This window comes from Diplotaxodon limnothrissa, linkage group LG8, assembly GCF_057381915.1.
Source record: "Diplotaxodon limnothrissa isolate DT_005_m linkage group LG8, D_limnothrissa_male_GT1.1, whole genome shotgun sequence".
Taxonomy (NCBI): Eukaryota; Metazoa; Chordata; class Actinopteri; order Cichliformes; family Cichlidae; genus Diplotaxodon; species Diplotaxodon limnothrissa.
The window spans coordinates 26423278-26445288 of record NC_140603.1 but is presented as its reverse complement, the minus strand read 5'-3'; the positions used below and the strand labels follow the sequence as shown (position 1 = coordinate 26445288).

Below are 22011 nucleotides of genomic sequence, written 5' to 3'. Positions count from 1 at the left end.
TTGGTCTATTGTAGTTGAATCCTAATCAAGATCTTATTTTGTTAATCAATAAAATCAAAAGTTAATCTTTGGATAATTATTAATTCTTATTTGGATTGCTGAATGTTTTCTGGATAAAAATATGAGCTACACAGAAGAAAAGTAAAGTAAAGAGCACAAATTCTACTATTTGATTTGTGTATCAACTAAAAGTTATTTTGAATAGAGGATCAAACCACAAAAACAATAATAAACTTTCCCTCTCTATACCACCTCCCTCCTCCTACATTTTCCCCTCCCTAACCAAATGTCCAGCATCACCAGTGAAGTTGCGTATTTAAGCTCTGTAACACGAAGCCACTAACAGGATGAGAGTGATGCTGAGGGGGGTATATTGCCGTGGCACGAGTCCCATGCTGGTGCTTCACTTCACACTTCTGTTAACTGCTGCTGCTAGCATCAGCAATGGCACCAATGGATCTCAGCCTCACAAGCTGCTCATTGCCTTCCAGGCTCCCTGGAACATAACCTTCCCTTTCAGCGCCCTGCGGCTGGGCTCAGCCATACAGATAGCTGTGGAGAAGGTGAACGCTAACCCCGCCTTACTGGGAAACATTAATCTGGATTTTGTGTTCAAGGACACTGAGTGTAGTCCCAAAGAGTCCCTAGGAGCATTTATTCACCAGGTGTGGAAAGAAAATGTGTCTGCGCTCTTCGGTCCAGCATGTCCTGAAGAAGCTGAGGTATAATTCATGTGAAATTAATGTTTTTGTTTATGTGAAATACATATCCTGCATAAGTTGCATACTTCCTGCATAAGCAGAAAGTATGGTTCTTTTTGATGTATTGTAAATCATCCTAAAAGTTTATAAAAGTCTGTAAATAAAGAGCATTTGATGGATTTTAAATGACTTTACTTGTATTTACTCTAACTTTTTGTTATTGTATGCTAGACTCATTTATTGCAGGAGCATCAAACATATGGCTAATGGGCCAAATTGGCTCCTCAAGTGGTCCAGAATCGGCTATGGGAAGTCTCTGCAAAGACTGAAAATGACAATAGAGGAGAGGATAAGATTCTGAGTTTTAGATTTATTTTGCAGCTCGAAGTTTGGATCAAACCATCAAAACAATTTGTTGAATTGATTGAAGTCCAAGGTCTAATTATAGTCAGTTTTAAAGCCTTCTTAATACAACAATAACCTGCCATATCACACAATAGTAAACTAATCAGGACAAATTTACATTACTGACAAGATATTGACTGAACATGGAAAACTGGAGAAATATTGCTTATATTATATTTCCTAAAACAAATCAGGCAATTCATCAGTTTAGTATAAGGATGGGTCATGAAATTTGACCATTTTTAGAAATTAATTGTGCATCCATACACCCAAAGAAGGTGGTTGATTTTACAGGTTATTAAGTTGTTGTTCCCCTCATCAAGGATGAGTTTATGTTATAAATCTCTCGGTGTTTCTAAAAAAAGACATTTTAGTTAAATAAAAACAGTCTGTTGTTGTAAGGCTTTGATGTTTTCCTTTTGAAGTTAATATTAATTCAAAACTTGCTTTCCCATTTTCTGATAAGCCTTTTTGTCTTTTAAAAGAGTGTTTGTAAAAAAAATAATCTTACCCTTTAAATTTTACTTACTAAAACTGCTTTCCAGGTGACTGGTCTCATTGCGTCAAAATGGAACATCCCAATGTTTGGCTTTGTGGGACAATCAACCAAAATGGACGACAGTGACAACTACGATTCCTACATCACTGTAATGCCCCCTCTTAAAAGAAGCGCCGAGGTCCTGGTGAAGACCTTGGAGTTCTTTGGGTGGAGTCATGTAGCTTTGATCGGCGGGGGATTGGACTCGAATACTTGGGACAAGGTTGATGCTTTGTGGAAAACGATTGAGGATCCTCTGCGAGCCAAATTCAAGCTCACTGCAGCGGTTAAATTTGACACCAGCGATCCCCAGTTAGTTCAACAGAATGTTAGGTACATTTCCAAGGTTGCTAGAGGTAAGAGAAATGTCTATGAGCACTTTGTAGCAAACTATGAAACCACTTTTTTGTCTGTCATTTGTTCCTGTTTTAATTTTTCCCTTTTTTTAGTCTCTGCAATAGTTTGTCCTCTGTCTGCTTTTTGTTTGGCTGTTCTTTTCTGTTGTCTTGTTCTCTTCATCCCATAATCTGAGATTGGTTTTTGCTCAAGGTCTCTTTCGCTTAAACGCTTAAAAGGGAGCTCTTCCTCCCCACTGTCGCCTTGAGGACCTCTGTGATTCTACCTCTATTATTGAAGGGGTTTTACCTTACAATAGAAGCACCTTGTTTTTATGAACTTCTTATGTGTTGTATAAATAAAATTTAATTGAATTCTAATTTCTTCATCCACCCTTCTTCAGTTATTGTGGTGCTATCGAACAAAGAGGATACTATGGCTCTGTTGTTGGAGGCTGAGAGTCAGGGTCTGATGAATGGCGACTACATTTTCTTACTGGTACAACATTTTGAGGTCAGTGGCACTGTGGTGAGTAAAACTTTCACAACACAGTAAGACAAATATTCAGCTGTGTAAATCACCAACAAACGGGGACACCAAGACAACAAAGCCTGAAAAGACACAGGAGAGGTAAGCTTCAATTAAATTCGTTATATCCTGAGGCTATTCTTATCAAACAAAATTCAACAACATTAATAACGTACAGCCTCCTGATTTTTTTTTTTTAAATTAGACCCAGAAAGTCCAATATTTTACTTTTCGATTGACTCTTGAGTTGGATATGTTGTCTTTTAGAACCGTGCTCATCAGGAAACTAAATAAAACTTTAAGGCACACATTATCTAAAATTAAAGGCTCAAATACAGTTTTAGTGCCTACATGCTGGATATAACTTAATTCATGGATTTGAATATTTGCTCCTTTGTGTCAATAATCTGCATGTAAAGCATGTAGTGTTGCATGAGCTGTGCTATAAAAGAAAACTTTGTTACTGCTGTGTTATATCTGCAGAGTGGTTCAGGGTTAGTGAGCTTATACATGATTTCATGTATGATTTGGAATATGACTGTTTGTTTTTAAATAAAATAGCATCATAGCATCCGTCTTCCAGACTGAGTTAAATCTTTATGAGCCATCAAAATTGATCAAAGCTGTTTGTGGTAAATAGTAAATGGACTGATTTTTATATAGCGCTTTTCTACTCTCCTGGAGTACTCAAAGTGCTGTTGCATCTACTGACTCGTGTATTATTCATGTTAAACTTTCTTTTTTCCTGAGCAGGATAACTTGTGGAAAAATGCCCTGAACAGCACGATAGACGAGGTTGCCGTAAGAGCTTTTGACATGGCGTTCATTATTGCTCAGAAATCCTACGAAGGCTACGAGTATTATGATTTCTTTGAACAAGTTTTTGAAAGACTGAGCGGACATCCATTTCGGAGCAACCTAACATCTGAAAAACAGGCAAGTAGGCACAGGGAACAGAAAGCATGAATTTGAATCATGGAAAATACTGAACTTTCACATATTTATTTTACTGATTTAATGTATTTCAGGTTAGCCCATACTCTGCCTATCTGCATGACGCTGTGCTTTTGTACGCCATGGCACTGAAGGAAGTCCTGAAAGGTGGCAAAGACCCTCATGATGGTCGGGAGTTATTACAGATCCTGAAAAAAAGAAACAACTTTCAATTTTATGGTAGCTACACAATTCAATACCTGTATTTTGATTTTGCCTCAGTGTAAAGTGCAAATATTGTTTTTTTTACTTGGTTCTTGAAAGGCTTCTATATTCTTTAGTGAAGGAAATAATCAGTTTAGTGCTAACAGTTTGTTTTGTTGATATAAATTTGGATAATGCTTATGGTCTGCTGAGGTCAGCTGACCATCAGCTCTTAAAGCATGAGTAACTTTTATGTTATTATTATTTTTTTAACCATGCCAACTACCTCAACACGCCACATTCACTCTCTGTAACGCGGTCACGGCACAGCTGCATTAGGTAAACATGTAAACTGAACCAATTCAGCCCATGAATGGGAAATCTAATAAACTGTCCCAGGTGCCAAGCCTGTCCAAACCATTCATCAGTATAGTCAAGGCACCAAAACTTTGACAAGGAAGAGGAATGGCAGCAATAATAAAGAGGATATTTCTGGGCCTGTTACAGTAAATCAACATGTCTACAAAGCATAATCACAAAATAATAATCACAATAAAGTTTATTTTGACTTTGAAAAAACCTTTTAAAAAATGAATTAAATTTACCTTAATTGTATTTTTATCAGATACCTCGTGTTATAGAGTTTGGCATCCAAGTTCAAATTTTACATCTAGAAATTGGGGAATTCCTCATCTTTACAAAAGTTAGACAATCTAGCTGCTGGTATTTTTAAACCTGCTGTAGTTAAAAGTAGTTTCATCTGTGGATGTAACACAGATTGATACTGAAATCAGATCCATGGGCAGAGGGTAGGTGATACTGTATGTTTTGGGTGAACTGACTTTTAATCGGTTGTAGTTACACCCACAAACACTTTGCTAAAACAATCAAACTCAAGGGTGACACATAATGTTCTATGACACTTTGATTCACTAACAGATTGTCATTGCAGGAGCCTCTGGACTGGTCCATTTTGATAGAGAGGGAAAGCGAAATCTAGACTACTCAATTTATGACCTCCAGCACACAGGTGACATCACCAAGTTTGTCCCAATCCTCCATTTTGACAGTCACACCAAAAATATCAGGTACCAAATTGTTTTGTATCACATCTGTATGACAACAATCTTCAGTCACATCTCAATGATAACACAAAAAACACAACAGAGACATGATAGTTATCAGAAAATGTTTTATTTCAGACAAACTTCAATGTTTGCGTCTGTGGTGTGGCCGAAAGGAAGACCTCCACCCGATGTGCCAGTATGTGGCTTCAACAATGAAATATGTGAATGGGTGACTAATGGTAAAACCTATTCCTTATGGAATTCGATTTCAGTTTTTGTTTTTCGTATGCCTATTGGGACTTCCACACCCATGTCAGGAAAGGCACAGGTAGAGAAAGCAGCAGCAATGTCCAAGCACAGAGCAGAGCTGATACAAAATACAGAGTGGACTTACTAGGTTGCAAAGTGGCTTGCAGATGTGAAGCAGATGTGGAGATTCAATTCAATTCAATTTTACTTATATAGCGCCAAATCACAACAACAGTTGCCTCAAGGCGCTTTATATTGCACATTAGATCGTACAATAATAGATACAGAGAAAAACCCAACAATCATATGACCCCCTATGAGCAAGCACTTTGGCGACAGTGGGAAGGAAAAACTCCCTTTTAACAGGAAGAAACCTCTGGCAGAACCAGGCTCAGGGAGGGGCGACCGGTTGGGGTGAGAGCAGGAGTTGGGGTGAGAGAAGCAGCTTAAAAGCACAGCTTAAAAACACAAATTATTTAGGTCTGCCACAGTATCAACCAGTCTGCTAGATTGCAGCTCAGCTTGACTTCATGCCTTACCTACATTTTTTGTTTCAAAACACTAAACCTTTATTTTGTGTGTATTCTTTTTGAAGAAACTTTGATGTCTAACTGTCATAATAACTTACTGCTCTCTCTGGACACAGACATTGCCCTGCTGGCTCTTCTTGCGACCTTCCCTGTTATTGGGGTACTGGCAGTTCTGAGCATTGGGGTGCTGGTGCTGCAGAAGTTAAGACTCCAGACGAGGCTGGATGACTCCTACTGGTGGATGATCAACTACAATGACATCACCATCATCAGGGAACCTACAGTATGAGCATTCGACAGGTGTTGTGAAGTCGAACAATGATAAGTGTACAAGGTTTCACATGTGTTTTTTTTTCCTTCAGGGAAATCAGGGTATGTCTCTAAGCAATTCAGGTACTCATACTTGGAGTGGTAGCTCTCAGGCCAGTTTATCCACCAACAGCTACGACCTGAGGGACAAAGCAGGCAAAGAACATATCTACACCACCATAGGTCTCTACCAGGTACTAGTTTTATTTCGAGTTTACAGTGAGCCTGTGTAACTTTTGGGACTATATTAAGGTTAAAGGTAGAGAAGGATGGTATCTCTTTTTTCCAACACAAAACTTAAAGCCACAAAACCGAAGCTAAAGCAGTCTTTTTGGCTTCTGCTCTTTATTTTGTTTCTGGCAGTCTCAGTTCACCTATATTGAGGACAGAATACCTGATCCATTACATGAACATGTTAAACATAATAATAACATAGGGCAGGTTTTAGACAAACACAGAATATATGTGTAATTCAAATTACATTCAATTCAATTCAAATTCAACATTCAATTCAAAATTGACTTGAATTAATGTGAATTGCAGTGACTCCAGTCAAAGTTTGAGTATCATATGGGCTTTTATGAATTTAGTAAACAAGCTTATTGTCTGAATGGCTAGTTTCAAATATTATTTAATGTAAATGCAAAAGAAAATGTATCAACACATATACAAATATGAATTATTGTTTATCTAAGAATTATAAAGAAAGCTTTTAATGCTTATGTAATATAAAGAGGTGTTTTTTTCTTTACATAGTACTTTACATACTCTTCTTTACTATGACTTTAAGAGATGTATATTTTGTTATTTTAATTTTTCACATAGGGAAATCAAGTGGCTATCAAGTACACTGAGAACCCTGTTAGCTGTAATTTCCAGAAGCCTTCGATCACTGCAGAGTTCAATATGGTAAAGTTCCTCATTTTTTTCAAGATAAAACATAATTTACTTTTTATTTACTCTGAAAACTCTAACAGCCAAAAATCCAGGTGGACTGTATCTAATACAACGTATTATTATGTTTTACTTCACTTTTTATTTATGTTGTACCTAACCTTCTTAAACTCTTCAAGACAGATGAAAGAGATGAAACATGAGAACTTGGTGCAAATTTTTGGCGCATGCATCGAACCACCAAACATTTGCTTGGTCTTCCAGTACTGCAAGAAAGGTAGTTTGAAGGTCAGTGAAGTCTGAAGGTTCTTTTTTCAAAATGGATTGCATTAACCATAAATAAACCTTTAACTTAAAAGTGAACCATGTTGGCATATTTCTGCAGGATATTCTTAAGGCTTCAGACGTTGACTTAGATGGGATGTTCAAGCTGTCTTTTGCATATGACATTGTCAATGTAAGTCTATTTATTTAATGAGTAAATTTCTTATTCTAATAACAATTTAAAAAAATGTACTCAGGTCCATAGCAGGAACTTAAGTCATAAAGTGACTAAAAAATTGTAAAAATAAATAAATAAAATAATTAAAACATATCTACAAAAAGAAACAGATTGAAAAGAAAGAATGAATGAATTTTTTAATTAATCTAATTAATTCCAATTAAAAAATCTATTGGAAATGTATTTTCACATTTTTAAAATAGACATCAAACTGTACGTATACCTTTTTTTTTTTTTTTTAACTTTTATATGTTAAAATTCTGAATATGTATTTTGTACTCTGAAATGTTTTACTATTTAAATCTTAAAATAATTAAATTGTTGTCCAGGGAATGGAGTTTATTCACAAAAGTAGCCTAAAATTTCATGGGAACCTGAAACCTAGCACATGTTTGGTGGATAGCCGACTACAAATCAAACTCTCTGGCTTTGGATTGTGGGAGTTTAAATATGGAAACAAAGGCAAGATGAACTCACTGGAAAACCCCAATTACAAAGGTCAGTGAAATCAGAATTTGTTGTAATAATCACTGTTATCCTAAATAAATTCACATGATGGAGAAGTAACACACGAGAACATGTTGTAGAGATGTACTGGATTGCCCCTGAGCTTCTCAGACAGGTCGGTTCCCCGATCAATGGAACACCCAAAGGTGATGTCTACAGCTTTGCCATCATAATGTGGGAACTAATGTACAACTCCAAAGCTGGTCCGTATCAGGACATCAATCTGGACCCAAAAGGTTGGCATGATTTCTTAACTGTCTTAACCTACAAATTTTTTGTCAACGCCCAAAATCAGTTACTGTTAGTTAGCTACAATCTCCAGCTTTATTTACCTTCTGGCAATTTGGCACCATTAGAAGCATTTCTACTTCCATTTTCTTTTGCGCTGTAATTATCAGTCTATCCCAGTTTTGTAATAACTTTAAAATGTGATGGTTTCAACCAAGTTCTTAAGTATCTTTGTGGATTACTGAGTATATGTGAAATAATGTAGCATTGGATTGAAGTACAAAATTTTATGGCAATTTTTCCGGTATTATATTTTAGTCTGAACCAAAGTTGAAAGATATAGCCCATTAAATTCTAATGCTAGATGTTCTTACAGAGATTATTATGCAGTTGAGGACACCTTTTCAAGGGGAACCCCTCCGACCAGTGCTGTCTGAACAGCTGGTTGAAGAGAACATCAATGCACTGCTAAAAGCCTGCTGGAGTGAAAACCCTGACCACCGACCGCCATTTGGTTCTATACGGAGGCGGCTGAAAGACATTAGTTCAGACAGGTAATATCATACCCCTAAATTTTTATTTTATAAAGTTTTTGTGTAAAGTCATATTCCACATTTTTATTTAAGTGAGACACAAATTTACCATAATGCCCATAAATGTTAAAGTTCACAAGCTAAAACTTCCAACTGTCTTCAGTCTTACTCAAATCTAAGTAAGATTTAACCTAACTAAATCCTCATTGCAAAAGAGTTAATGATGAATTTCTATCTTGTAGCCATGCAAACATTCTAGATAATATGGTGGACAAGTTGGAAAAGTATGCAAATCACCTGGAGGACGTGGTGGAGGAGAGGACCAATCAGCTTACAGTGGAGAAAACTCGTGCAGACAAGCTCCTCGCCAGCATGTTGCCAAGGTACTTGATAACAAAGGAACTATATATTTTGTATTGCTATACTCAGTCAACCTTATCTTGTGTTGTTGTTGTTTTTTGCAATGATTTTAGATATATTGCTGAACAGCTGATGTCAGGGAAGTCAGTGGAGCCACAAAGCTATGACTTGGTCACCATCTTCTTTTCTGACATTGTCGGCTTCACTTCCATGTGCTCAGTCAGCTCTGCGATGGAAGTGGTAACATTCCTCAACGACCTCTACAGTCTCTTTGATGACATCATCAAGATGTACGATGTCTACAAAGTAAGTGACAGTGAACATACTGTGATCATAAAAAGCAAAATATCTATCATACGATAGATATTTTGATAAATATTGACTTTCTTACCAAGACATGAGAATAGCTTTACCATTTCCTTCCATATTTACTAACTCAGCATCCAGTTACATTATCTTATTAAGAAAAAAACAATTAAAGAAATTTAACCAGCAATGCAGAGAAATCATATCTGATTAAAAGCAAAATCTTAACAGTTAAAACTTTAGAAAATTTATTTGCTATTACACGAAATAAAAAAAAAAACAATTTACAATTGTTTAATGAAAATTTTAATTTCCTTGAAATTTCAGGGATCTTTTTTTTTTGTTTGTGCTATGTTTTATTTTCTTCCAGCTTTATTTTATTTTAAAAATGTAATTTACATCTCTACATTACAAGGTGGAAACAATTGGTGATGCATACATGGTGGCAAGTGGTCTGCCTATCAGCAATGGAAACTTGCATGCTTTGGAGATATCCACAATGGCGCTACATTTCTTGAGAGGCATAAAGGTGTTCAGAATCCGTCACATGCCAAATGAGAGCCTTGCAATTCGCACTGGGATACACTCTGGTAAGATACAGTAGCAATGGAGACCATGGCATTACAGAATTTGAAGGTCTTGAAAAGTACCCCAACTGGTTAGTGAGTGATTGCTGGAGGTTGGTGGCTGTTGCTGGGTAAAATTAGTCACAAAGAGAATGCTGCACAAAGAAAAATCCTTCTGATTATTTTGGTCACTAGCAGATTGTCAAGGTTACCCATAGTAACCTTGACAAAACTGGAAATTGACATTATTTGCCTTCAGTGTAAAAGTTGCATCTTTTAAAATGTGTTGGTTTCACCAATAAGACACAACTTTTACGCTGAAGGCAAAACTTCTCTTTTTGGCTTGTGTTGCACTTCTCAGTTATTTGCAAATATTTAAGTTACAAACTATTGGCAACCATGGAAATCGTGACCAAAGCCATTGGACGGGGGCTTTTGGTCCAGGACTATATACTTTTTGGACCAATTTCACACTAGTCACTACCCTGCAATTTCCAGCAAACACGGTCATGGAATACACATTTTTCCTTTGTCACCACTTGGCTAGCATATGGTCACTGACAAGCTCCTAGAGCTCTATTACTGAGACCTAAGTACAAGTGACAAGAAGTATGAACGACTTTGTAGTGGGAAAAATAGTTTGTGCATTGAACATTTGAGCAATTTAAACAAAATCCATTCTGACTTTTAAAAATGTTGTAGGTCCAGTAGTTGCTGGAGTGGTAGGGACCACCATGCCTCGATACTGCCTATTTGGTGACACGGTGAACACAGCTTCTCGCATGGAAAGCAACAGCTTACGTGAGTAAGCAGTTGAAATTTCAAAATTTAAACTCTGAATAACCCTAAAAAAATAAGATTTATGTAGTTGTGGTATGATTTGAAGTGACTATTGTCACTTTCATTTTTTAATAGGGCAGAAATGACAGTGCATTTTTCAGATAAATCAAAACATTCATGACTATTGATTTCTTGCTTCACTATAAGTTTGACAATTTTAGATTTCAGTCAGTTTGGCTACTTTTGAATGAATCATTGTGGCATTGTTTATAAATGATAGATGCACTCTCTGGGTCTGAAGGCCTGAAAGTAAAGTCAGTGTCCAAGTTCCACAAGACTGCATTCTTTCACATGACCAGCCAGAGCTGACCCCATTGGCAACAGAGAGACCAGTGGCTAGCATGCAGTGTCCTTGGTTTGTTAGATATATCCATCACTCATACGAGTTTATGTTGGGTACAGTGTATGAGAATGAAATGAAATTTTCTCTAGATGCTAATGGTGCCTTGAGGATGAATTCTAATTATGTTGACAATCCCTTAATTTTTCATAATTTCATAATATCCATTTCATTTAGTCCAGTTCTTGGTTGGTTTATACCTACAAATATTTATGGCATTCTCCTTCTGTATTTTGTGCTAATCTTCAGGCTAACAGTCTACAGTAGTCGTATTATGCCTTAAAAATTAACTTGATGTGATGGTCTATATTAACATGTTTGCATGATTAAACATGCAGAGCTGTTGAACTCACATGCAAACCTAGGAGTTTGTCTTGCTTAAAATCTCTCTTTAGAAGTATATGTGTATGTCACATACAGCCTTGAAGATTCATGTATCTCAGTCCACGGCAGACATTCTTTTCCAGGCTGGATCATTTCAACTGGAAGAAAGAGGAGAAATTCAAATGAAGGTGAACAGTCTGTAATATTTTTTCCCTCGAAATGAAATAACAAAGATGTTAGGTTGACCAGAATGTCTTTCTCTTTGTGACAGGGTAAAGGGACTCAAAAGACGTACTGGCTGCTGAACAGAGCTGGATTTAATCCTGTCTTCACTGACCGTGGTTCTTCACCAGTAAAAACAGAGGTATACTCACAAATATTTATTTATATGTATATATGTTGTATTGTATAATGACTTGTATTTTTTATTGTTTTACTGTATTTTCTCCCATTGAAGAAACCAGGAGTGACCAGAGGTGAAGACAAAAGAGCCCCAAAAAACCTGACTGTACCTCCTATAACTGAACCCACGATGCCTCCAGTACACATCTAAAGAGAAAAGACGCATATTAATTAGCAGGGAATACTGCAGAAATTTATTTTAAGATATCAGTTTTTAACAGCTTTTAAAAAATTCCATGCAAGATGAGTTTGAGTCATCCATGTATAAAAAGAAGGACTAGAGACAAAATGTGGATGGAGGCCAAAGTGAAAATGCAGAACACAATGCATGAACAGAGACTGCAGTTTGGATTGCAACTAATTGCAGTTCTAATTCTTTATTCTTTGGGATTTAAGTATTTAGTGGATCCACTTTTGCACACAAGGCTGTAAATTATTTCAAAATGCTTAGCGTTCCATTCAAACTGTTTTTTTGTGGCACATGTAGTCAGCTCTGACGTGCCTAAAGTTATCTCATAAGAAAATATTTTGTAAGCTAATCAAGCATTTCTAATTTATTCTTACAGCTGCAGAGCTGGTTGTTGTATCAACATCTGTCATTCAGCTGTGCACAGTTTGGTCACTGAGACCTGGAGAGAATAAATAAATCAGTAATTGAGTATTTTTCTATTATTGTCATATGACTATTTCACAAATAACTAAACTCAATCACTGTGGGGTTTGGTTAGATCATGTAAATCAGAAGTTTGATAATGCTTATTATAATAATAATCAAATACCTGTGATTGAGCTGTGATTGATCACTGAGAAAAACACCTCTTCCCATTATAAAACACTCCATAAAAACATGACAAGCAAACAACGAGATTTAAAATCTGTTTTCATTTTTCCTCTGAATAAATAAATCCCATATCAGAGTTTTTATTTTCAGTGTAACATGAAATGAAGAAGACATTTTATAGTTGTTCTAGATTGTGTCATGGAAATAGAAAAAATGTAATATTATGTTTAGTCATGTGCTCTGTTTGTTGTAGTGCTGTCAGACCGAAAATTTGGTTTTAATTTAAGGACTGAATGAATTTTTTTTTTTTTTTTTTTTTTTTTTTATGGTTTGGAACAAATGGAAAAAAATTCCTTTTCTTTCAAAATGTAATGAATCTTTATTGGAGGAAGGAGTGAAATATCACACAAGGTTCAAAGCATCAATAAACATGCTAAATAAAAATCATATTGTGAGATAATGATCGCGTGGGGAGGAATGTATTCATACGCTCCCTGAGTCCTGGGTGGCACTCCCCTCTGTGTTTGTGTGTTAATGGAAACTGATGATTTTGTTTTATAAAATTCTTGATCCATTGATGAAATCATAACATGTGTTTATCAGGACCACAAGCAGGATGAGCACTGAGACGCCTGTTAAAGGAGGGAGAAAAAAATTAACAGATCAAACCTCAGTGAATGAGAACCAAGTTTGAACACGATTAGCTGAGCGTAAGCCTTGAGAGGATGAGTTCATGTTAAACTTGAGTGGTTTTGCAGCTCATGTACAAAGCAATACACAGATTTAAACATTTCAGTTAAACTCTACTTATTTAAAGCATAAAAGACCTTAGTTATCAAAAAATTTTAATTGTTCAGATTATTTTTGTTTCGATTATGATTTCAATCAACCAAAATTATCATCGCATTGTTTTTTACCTGTTATGTGTCCATTATTAGAAGACTGATTACCTGTTAAAAAAAAACAGTACTGTTCATACTATACAATCGACTGCATGAGTTACTCTTTATTGATCTCAGTCATAAATATGCCACGGTTTACTCTACCTTTAATGTGAAATTCAGCAGTAAGGATCCCCCCATTTGGGTCTACGTCTGATGGCAAACTCCTCACAGAGCAGGGGCTCTTCAAGAAAAAGCAACCATGGTCTCCTGTTTAGTATGTTTGTCTGTTTTTTACACTGTACTCAACTTTGATGTTAAAGGCCAGTAGAAGAACTTGAAAAACAACCAGTCAGAATGTGAAATTAGCTTTTTTGTTAATAGAGGAAAATCACTAATTTGTAAATGTTATTGCAGAAAAAGTACCTAACTGTATAAAGACACAGAATTCAATGTTATAGTGATCTGTTATTCAGTTTATAATTGCATGGTGTCAAAGGCCAAAACATGGACTGGCCAGTAAAGGCAACTTACCAGCTATGTGGAAGCTAGACTTAAAATGTATTGGTTAATGCTGCTAGCCTTGCAGTCTGCATCAGTCCATTGATAGTGAGTTTAATGAGTTTAATCTAAAATGGTTTGGTCAGCCCAGATTAACCTGCAGGATTGTAAATGCATCTATTAAGTGATCTGCTGCCAGGGAAGAAATCAGGTAAGCCTGGAAGAAAATCAGCTCTCAGAGATGATGAGCTAAAGAAGATTGACTAAGAGACCTAAACTCTGAGAAAACTGTAATAGCCGAATTCCATTTAGATGTTTCAGGTTTTGTATCTAGTGCATGTCAAACTTTGGAAATTAACAACAGAGCCACAGTTAATGTTATTAGTAACATCTGTGCTTTTTCTACTATGACATTTAAAAAGAGCAGTTGCAAAACAGCAACATGTAGATGGGAACGACTGCTATAATGTTTTTGGTATCATTAAATAACAAAACACTCACTGGCTGACAGGTGATCCTTTCTCCATCACAGACCTGGACCTCACAGTGAAGCCAAACAGTGGACACCTTCTCCTGCCGCTGGAAGCGGAAAGAGTTGAACTTGAACATGGAGCGGCTGTCTTTGGCGTTCTCAAAAATAGTCACAGTGTTGTCAGAGGAGCAGCTGTTGGAAAACAGCAATTAAACATCCTATAAAACATAAAGAAGTGGGAACAAAATGTTCCTTAAGTTGTTTTAGCCTTTTGTGTTTTAGTACCTCTTAATGATGAGGCTCCACCTTTTCCTGTCTGTGGAGTAAGGTGAAGGAGTTGCCCAGCAGTTGTTTATCACAACTTTGAATCTTTGAGATGTAAAGGACAAATGCGCTTTAGAAGTCTGGGAGAATCTTACCTTTAAAACTACAAAAATAAACATACAAACATCTAAAGTCTACCTGTTACTTAGACCTTTTGCCTCGATGCCAATGAATACTTCAGAGCCGATCTCAGAGGTATCAATCACATAGGGAGCGTCCTTGGCATACAGGAACTTTGAATTCTATGAAATATGGGACATTTTGTGTTTTTCAAGATGTCTGCAGTTCTCGTTTGCATTCAATGATCGTGGTGTGTACACGATAATACCTTCATTTATTAAAGACAGTATTTATAACAAAAACACACTGATAAAAAGCATTTATTACGTTAAACATGTCGATTCCACCGGGCGAATCTTTGAGCAGCTACTCACCGTGAACACATTCATAGACAACTGTGATCTAAAAGTGCCTAAACTCCCATTGTTGACATAAACTGTAGCCACTCTGGAAAAAGCAGAGGGTTTAGTAAAAACGCTGCAAGTCATTGGGTCAGAAGGCACATATCATCCAGACAGCAGCTGTGGTCATCTCGTATCCTGAACTGGTGCTTACCTTTGGCTAAAGACTGCATTATTAACCAGATAGGCTGCTCGGTACGTGCAGCTGAAGGTGTAGTTCACAGGCTGGTTTCTGACTGTCAGTGAAGTATCGTTGGACACAATGGAGTTGTAGAAGATGTATTTGGGGTCTTTGCCGGGAATGTACTGTGGCATGAAAAGTATAAAATAATGTTATTAATACTTTTAAATAAACTGAGAGAGACTTCTCTGTATTTAAATAGTACTATCCTCAAGGGACAGTAAGACCAAATTACAAAAAATAATGCAGTAGTGTTCATACCTACATAGATCATTTTAATTTTATATGCCAAGACCTTGGGATAACCTCAGCATGATTGCATTTTAGTGACCCTGTATTTTGTTGATTGTCTGTTATTCTCAATGCAATGCACTGCAATGCAATGCCTTCATTACATTTCCAGCCCCTGTCCTATGTCTGCAAAATAAAAAGTCAGTATTTCACCTTTCAATTCAGTTTTATTTATATGGTGCCAAACCACAACAACAGCTGCCTCAAGGTGCTTTGTATTGTAAGGTAAAGAGGCAACAATAATCTCAGGTATTGTCTCAATAAAAACTGACAAAATTAATCTCTAAGCATGGCGGCACAGTACCGGTTATTATGGCCTACTTGGCTTCTCACCTCAGACTGAGTCCCACAGTATGAGTGATTTTTGGGTGTGAGATCTGGGATGATGAAGCGGTAGTAACCTGGGCTGTGTATTCCATTGTAACAGACTCCACCGAGAGACAAGTGTTCAATCTCCCAGCCGTAAGGACACTCTGGGACGTTGGCAATTATGGCATTAGGGAAACATGACACCATAACGTAATCTGAAGTAAAAATTACAATAAAAAGGGAATATTATACACTGTACCTTACAGTTTATTTAATCATACTGTGACAGTAGTGGTTATCAATTCCTTCTTTGTTTTTCCTCTTGAGCTTTATTCACATTTAGGGATAATTTTCATATATGTATAAAAATAACTCATATAAGTCATAGTTTTAGGATGCATGGTGATTTTTGCATTAAAAAGCAATGACCAAAAAAATCTACATATAAATGCTATACAGGTCATGAGGCAGAAGCATGTTAAATACATACTCATCTTTGTGTCAAAGTGTTTTTACCTGCTTTTTGGGGAATGCATGACCATGCAACAGGCAGCAGCATTAACAGTGCACTGACAAAAGCCATAGTGTGGTGCTGCAGAGAAATTCAAGAATTATCAATAACAGGATAATGTGTAAAATAAGTCTGAGAAAATATAACACATATGACACTTACCTGACAGAAGTAATGTCTTCAACCACCTTGAGGTCAGAGGTTCCTCATGGCTCTTTAGCAGTTTACCTGGAGTGGTGATTCAAGAGCTAACAACTCTTGATAACTTAGGGAGGGATTTTATACTATCACAGGTAAGGCTAATCGACTTTCACCCATTCTCCTATCTCCACTTTTTCCCTTGGCAGGATGGGTTTAAGAGCTCTATTGTCAGCTTCTCACAAAAGCTCTCTGTACTGCTCAGACATTGACTTTCAAATGACCAAAGTCTCTCAAAGGATTAGCTCTCAGGGTTGTAGAGTGTGTTCAAGACAGCTAACAGAGAATTCTTAAATTTATACAATTAAAACTATTAGTTTTTGACTAGTACAAAATTTAAAGCGAGTCTCTCTATGTGTGATCTCTTTATGTGTGATCAGTGTTGCTATTGTTGCAAAACTAATATTAATATCATGCACATAGATCCGTGTTAGCAAGAAAGCTAATGTTAGCCAGAAGGATGCAAGTTTTATCAAATTAAGCCCATCTGACCAAAACAACATGATAAGCAGTAGAGTCGTCATTGGGTTATTTGATTTTTGGTTTGACCTTCATGTGGTTTTGAGGGCTAAAACTATACACTGCTTGAAGACCACTGGTTGTGGACACTACTTTTTGGAGTTTATTGAGGTTTTCTTTAGCCAAAAGATATCACCTGTAGGGGGGAGGGTAAATCTTAGCTAAGCTAGACTAGCAAGCTGCATTCTTAAAATGTTAGGACTCAAGAAACACATATCTACTAATTAGCACTAAGTAACTTATAAAATGCTAAAATTTCACTTGCTTGGTTGGTTGTACTTTGCAGGAAGCCTTATCTTTGTCGCATAATTTGTTTTTAAATAAAGTTGTCCGAAAACACCAATCTTGAGCCTGCAAATAGGACTTCACAAACCAATGGGTGACATCACAGTGGCTACATCCACCTTTTGTACGATCTATGATTGGTACCTCTGTTAATAATGGTGGCCACGCCCTTAACTCCATACCTGGTAACATAATATATTGCAGCTTACATGGGCAGGTAACTATTGTAAAAAGGATTTTATATTTCACTGAGGCTTTTATAGTTAAATAAAGGGTATAAAAATAGATAAATATGAAATAATAGAATAAAAACTAACTTCACAAAAAACAATCACTTTTTATAGTTATAGATAGATCGGTTTTGTATATATACATCAGGCGAATATTTACAGAAATCTGGAGTAAAAAGAGAAATAGGCAGCTTCTTAAAATGTCTTCAAATTCTACACTGGTTTTATTTCCTTTTATGCTAGAGGACAAAGCATTCAGGAATAGAAAACCGTTTAAGAAGCTAAATAGTGCAAACAGACATGTATAGATACCTCCAAAATGCGATTGTTGACTGTGATACGTGCTGCCTACAATGGTAACTTCTGTTCTTAAGTGGAGATGATAGGCCACTGTTTTGCAGCATTCGGCAATATAAGGTTTCTCAAAGTCTTGTGCTATTAGATATCGCTTTTGTCTCGTTTGCCTTTCTTATGTGTGTGAAACGTGTGTTCTCGCTGGCAGGTTTAGAACAGTCACACTGGCTTCTCCTGAAGCCTTAATAACTCTAGTTGTGATTAGTTACTGTGCATTATTTCTGGCATAAATTCTTCTTTGCCTTTTACATCCTGTTTGTTCATAAAATCAAAAGGTTTGTCAGAAAAAACACATCAATACCTTAATAAAACATCCTAAGACTTTCCAATCTTTCTTGTCATGAGGCTCTATTCACAGCACCAAATACCTCCTTGCAAAGACTTAATGATAAGCTCTGTAACACGATAGCAAAGAGGTTAGACACTAATGTCCTTCACAGAACAATTCAAGTCACCGTGAAATTGAAGGGGCAAACTGGACGATTAGCATGTGAATGGCCCTCAGACTATGCCCGACGTAGTCCGAGGAAGATACTGATCTAAGAATGGGTCAGGGGACAGCTAGCATTACAGCATCTGGTGATGCTAACAATTAGGAGTTGCAAGATTCCTTTATATTATGTAACTCCTTCCTGTAGTCCAAGAAACGTGCTCAGAGGGAGACAGACTCTGTTTTCATAAGATTGCACAGTCGACTTGGTGCTTTAAAGGAATACAGCACCTAAAATCATTTCAGTTTCATCATATTTGAAACATGGGTTTTCTGAGAATTCTACATAATCAAATCTAAACAAAATTGCACAATACAGTTTTAATCAATGAATTGCAAAAAAACCCAAAAAACCAAAAAAACCCCAGATGTAGCAAATGTAAAACAAATTAAAACTCCTATATTTCCAATTAATATTTCATTTAGGGTTTTTTTTAACAACTTGTCAGAAGGTTTAATAAAGAATTTTTGGCAATTATTTCATAATTCAGTCTTTAAACAGTTAACTATATAAACATGTAATTTGAAATTTACTATAAGGTGAGCTTTGTGGTAAGGAAGACAACAAAACATCCAAGAAGATGAACTTTTCTCAAAATGTCTCTACATTTTAATTGATTGTATGCTAAATGAATATATACAAATTATCTAAAAAAAAACAAAAAAACCTTAAAATCTAAAATAATTTTATTTTAAAGAATAATAGTGACTTTACTGTCATTACTTTTAAAAATGTATAATTCTGATTCTACTTCTTATTTTTGCTATATTTAATTACCTTTGTTATCTTGATGTTATTTGGCAAAATTCTCCAAAAAACATATTTTGATTTCAAAACATTCTTTGTCTGTAAAGTCTGGATTATATAAATGTTTTACATTTGTGTGTGTATATAATGTTTCTGTATGCACAGGTACTTTACTCATTACCCAAATGTTTTGATTAGTGATTGGGAATGATCTTGGAAGCTTTAAAATTAAGAAACTGTAATACATTTTTTGTGAAACACAAATTATACTCATTAGTTTTGGAAAACCTTTTCTTTAATTTATGCTTAAAACTTGAAGCATTTCAGACATTTAGAGAAAGAAAGATCAGCAAATGATCATGATGAAGATTTTGGATAAGACACTAGCTTTGTTGAGCCCAGCTACATACAGTAGTGCTTTTTGTCAAAATTTACAAAATGAAATATTAAAAACAACTTTTCTTTAAGCCTCTAATAAGAGCAAATAACAATACAGCATATTTAGAAACATATACATTTAAATATATACAGTATAGTTACACAGAAAATAGAACTTCTGTTGATAATGTATCAAAGGTTGGGCACTTGACAGGTCCAGCTTGTTCGTTCTGGCTGGTATATAAACTCCCTCCTGAAAGACAAACAAACCCAAGTTAGTCTTTGCAAGAAGCAATTATTTTAGATAAACTGAACCATGTTTAAAACATATTACTTGCTTTCAGTTACTGTCATATTGAATGAAAGAAAAAAGCTCTTAAAGCTTGCTGTTACTAAGGCTGTAGATTAGTAGACAATCATAGTACATAGTGCAAACATACAAATTTGCATTGCAATGTAGAGCAACTTTTCTGAGCTGTTTCTTTTACTGTCTTAGCTAAAGGCTTTTTCATTTTTCCATCTTGGAACACTTCTTAAATTTCATCTGTAAATTGTATTGTGGAACCTGTTTTATGCCAAAAGACATGTACATTTCCAGTATAAATTAAAAACGACTCTAAACCTACTTAGTTTGTAAAAGTCTTAAAAATACACAATACAACATAAAAATTAAAAAGTAACATAAAAAGATAAACTTTTCTAACAGTTGTACAAACAGAGAGGCTTAAAAGCTTTAAAAGTTTTCTGGGAAGTTAGTCCTCGACCTGCCCTTTCAAAGGGCCTAAAAGTCCAGAAAACCCAGTATGTCCGTTCAATTGTGTAGAAGTCCAGGAAGAATTTGAATTAACACCCACAAAATGGTATAAATGTGATTGTCATTTGCCTAATTTTTTGCAATAAAATCTAGATAACAAAGACCCCAGAACTGATTTGTCAATGAAACTAAAAGCTTTGGAGTGAATATTGATATCAGTCACTTTAGCAAACCCTTTGTTTGTTGAGTAAAATATCTGATGATGAAAACCAGTGTTTGTAGTACTTACTCTCTCTGTAGCTTTCCACTGCTTTCACGACAAAGTAAACCCTCATCACACGGACAAATCTGGTTGATGCTGAATGCCAGGCCACCATCAGGCACATAACAGCTCTCATCTAACGTCAGTCTTCTTTTGCACACCTGCTCACCATGATGCCGGGCACAACACATCGATGCTCCACAGTCTCTGTCAACTTTACACCTGGCACCTGGATTAAGGAAACAGTGGTCACTTCTGGTTTCGTATGAAGAAAAATTTGGAAATTTAAAAGATTTGGTTACATTTGTTGGTCCACCCTTACCCTCTTGTCCATTGGGGATACTGCGGTGGCACTTCCCGAACATGCAGCTAAGTCCACGAACACATTGTGCATCTCTCCGACAGTAATGACCCTCCCCTCTTAGAGGCACACAAAGGCCAAAGTGGCGATCACATGAGAAACCCCTTCCACAAGCTCTGTCGTGGTCACATGCAGCCTGAAGAAAAGAAGGAAATCATTGCAAACTTTGCCTGAAATTCTAAGCCCAGTTTAAGACAGAAGGGCCATGTTGCTCTCATACCTTTTCTACAGATGTCAAATGATTTCGTTAATTCAAACAAAATAATCATGGCCACTTTCAAGCATCTTACCGTGACTGGTTTGGCAACAGGAGTGCTCTGTCGAAGTGCTTTTGCTCCTTCTTTGGGAGGACTGTGGGGCATGTTCAGCATCCAGGCCCATATACGTGCTTCTGTCCCATAAAAGGACAGACACAAACAAACCAACCACAGATTTCCAAACATTTCCAAAATGCACAAAAAAGGATTAATAAAAAATGAACAATGATTAACTTAAAAAGAGGTGAGTCAAAGAGAAAGCAAGAAAAGCTCGAAACAAAAATCCAGCGCTTAAAAGTGCAAGTCAAAGTGTAAACAGTCAGTACTGAAGGTATCCATGCAGTGACACTGGCTCACTGCTCTTCTGGTTTGACTTTTATAGGTCAGAAGGACTTGACCTCCCCCCACCAGGCTGTTTGTCCAAACAACAGAGTAGGAGGAGACAATTAGTTGTTAATGGATTAACTAAATTGTTGGGGTCACCCCCTGCAGTCAGAAAATAGTGGCAAAATGGCCATTCATGAAGTGGGGAGAAAGGGAATGGGGAGAGATGGGGCACTGAGGGTGGTGATGGACTGACAACAGTTTCACACAATAGAGCCAAGACAAGCACCACCTTCACGTGATTATCTCTACCAGAAAAACAAACAAGCAGGACAAAAGCAGACAAATTAATGACATGTTTCACTGCTCTCTGACAAGTAGAGCCACTGCAAGTCTTGACCCCAAACACTGGGTAAACACTCCTGGCCCCGACCTCGACTGTCCTGATACCCCCTACCCTATCCCACTTCAGACCCCATGCTGTGAGCAATTTGGAGAAGTGCACCCTGCGGATGAACCCTGAACTCATTAAATGTA

At 36.5% G+C, this 22011-nt stretch overlaps 3 protein-coding genes across 3 annotated transcripts; 1 reads left to right on the top strand and 2 right to left on the bottom strand.

Annotated features, from left to right (window-relative positions):
• Positions 1-392: 392 nt before the first annotated feature.
• gucy2g (guanylate cyclase 2g) lies at positions 393-11753 on the top strand. The gene is made up of 22 exons (XM_085360282.1): positions 393-722; positions 1652-2000; positions 2384-2493; positions 3262-3444; positions 3537-3681; positions 4598-4733; positions 4848-4951; positions 5608-5774; positions 5854-5994; positions 6626-6709; positions 6878-6982; positions 7080-7151; positions 7526-7694; positions 7784-7939; positions 8308-8485; positions 8707-8847; positions 8938-9130; positions 9546-9720; positions 10399-10497; positions 11297-11388; positions 11472-11564; positions 11658-11753. The coding sequence occupies exons 1-22, from the start codon at positions 393-395 to the stop codon at positions 11751-11753; spliced, it is 3318 nt and encodes a 1105-aa protein (XP_085216408.1).
• Positions 11754-12938: 1185 nt separating this feature from the next.
• tectb (tectorin beta) lies at positions 12939-16386 on the bottom strand. The gene is made up of 10 exons (XM_085361011.1): positions 16320-16386; positions 15828-16018; positions 15177-15328; positions 14996-15068; positions 14700-14803; positions 14523-14606; positions 14267-14429; positions 13430-13508; positions 13301-13333; positions 12939-13015 (listed from the first exon to the last, which is right to left on the bottom strand). Exons 1-10 carry the CDS (start codon positions 16384-16386, stop codon positions 12939-12941), a joined length of 1023 nt encoding a protein of 340 aa, XP_085217137.1.
• Positions 16387-19708: 3322 nt separating this feature from the next.
• On the bottom strand, positions 19709-21552 carry LOC146627047 (dickkopf-related protein 3-like). Its single transcript, XM_085361010.1, has 5 exons — positions 21524-21552; positions 21184-21492; positions 20855-21029; positions 20560-20761; positions 19709-19769 (listed from the first exon to the last, which is right to left on the bottom strand). Exons 2-5 carry the CDS (start codon positions 21334-21336, stop codon positions 19709-19711), a joined length of 591 nt encoding a protein of 196 aa, XP_085217136.1. The 5' UTR covers positions 21337-21492; positions 21524-21552.
• Between the last annotated feature and the right edge of the window lie 459 nt (positions 21553-22011).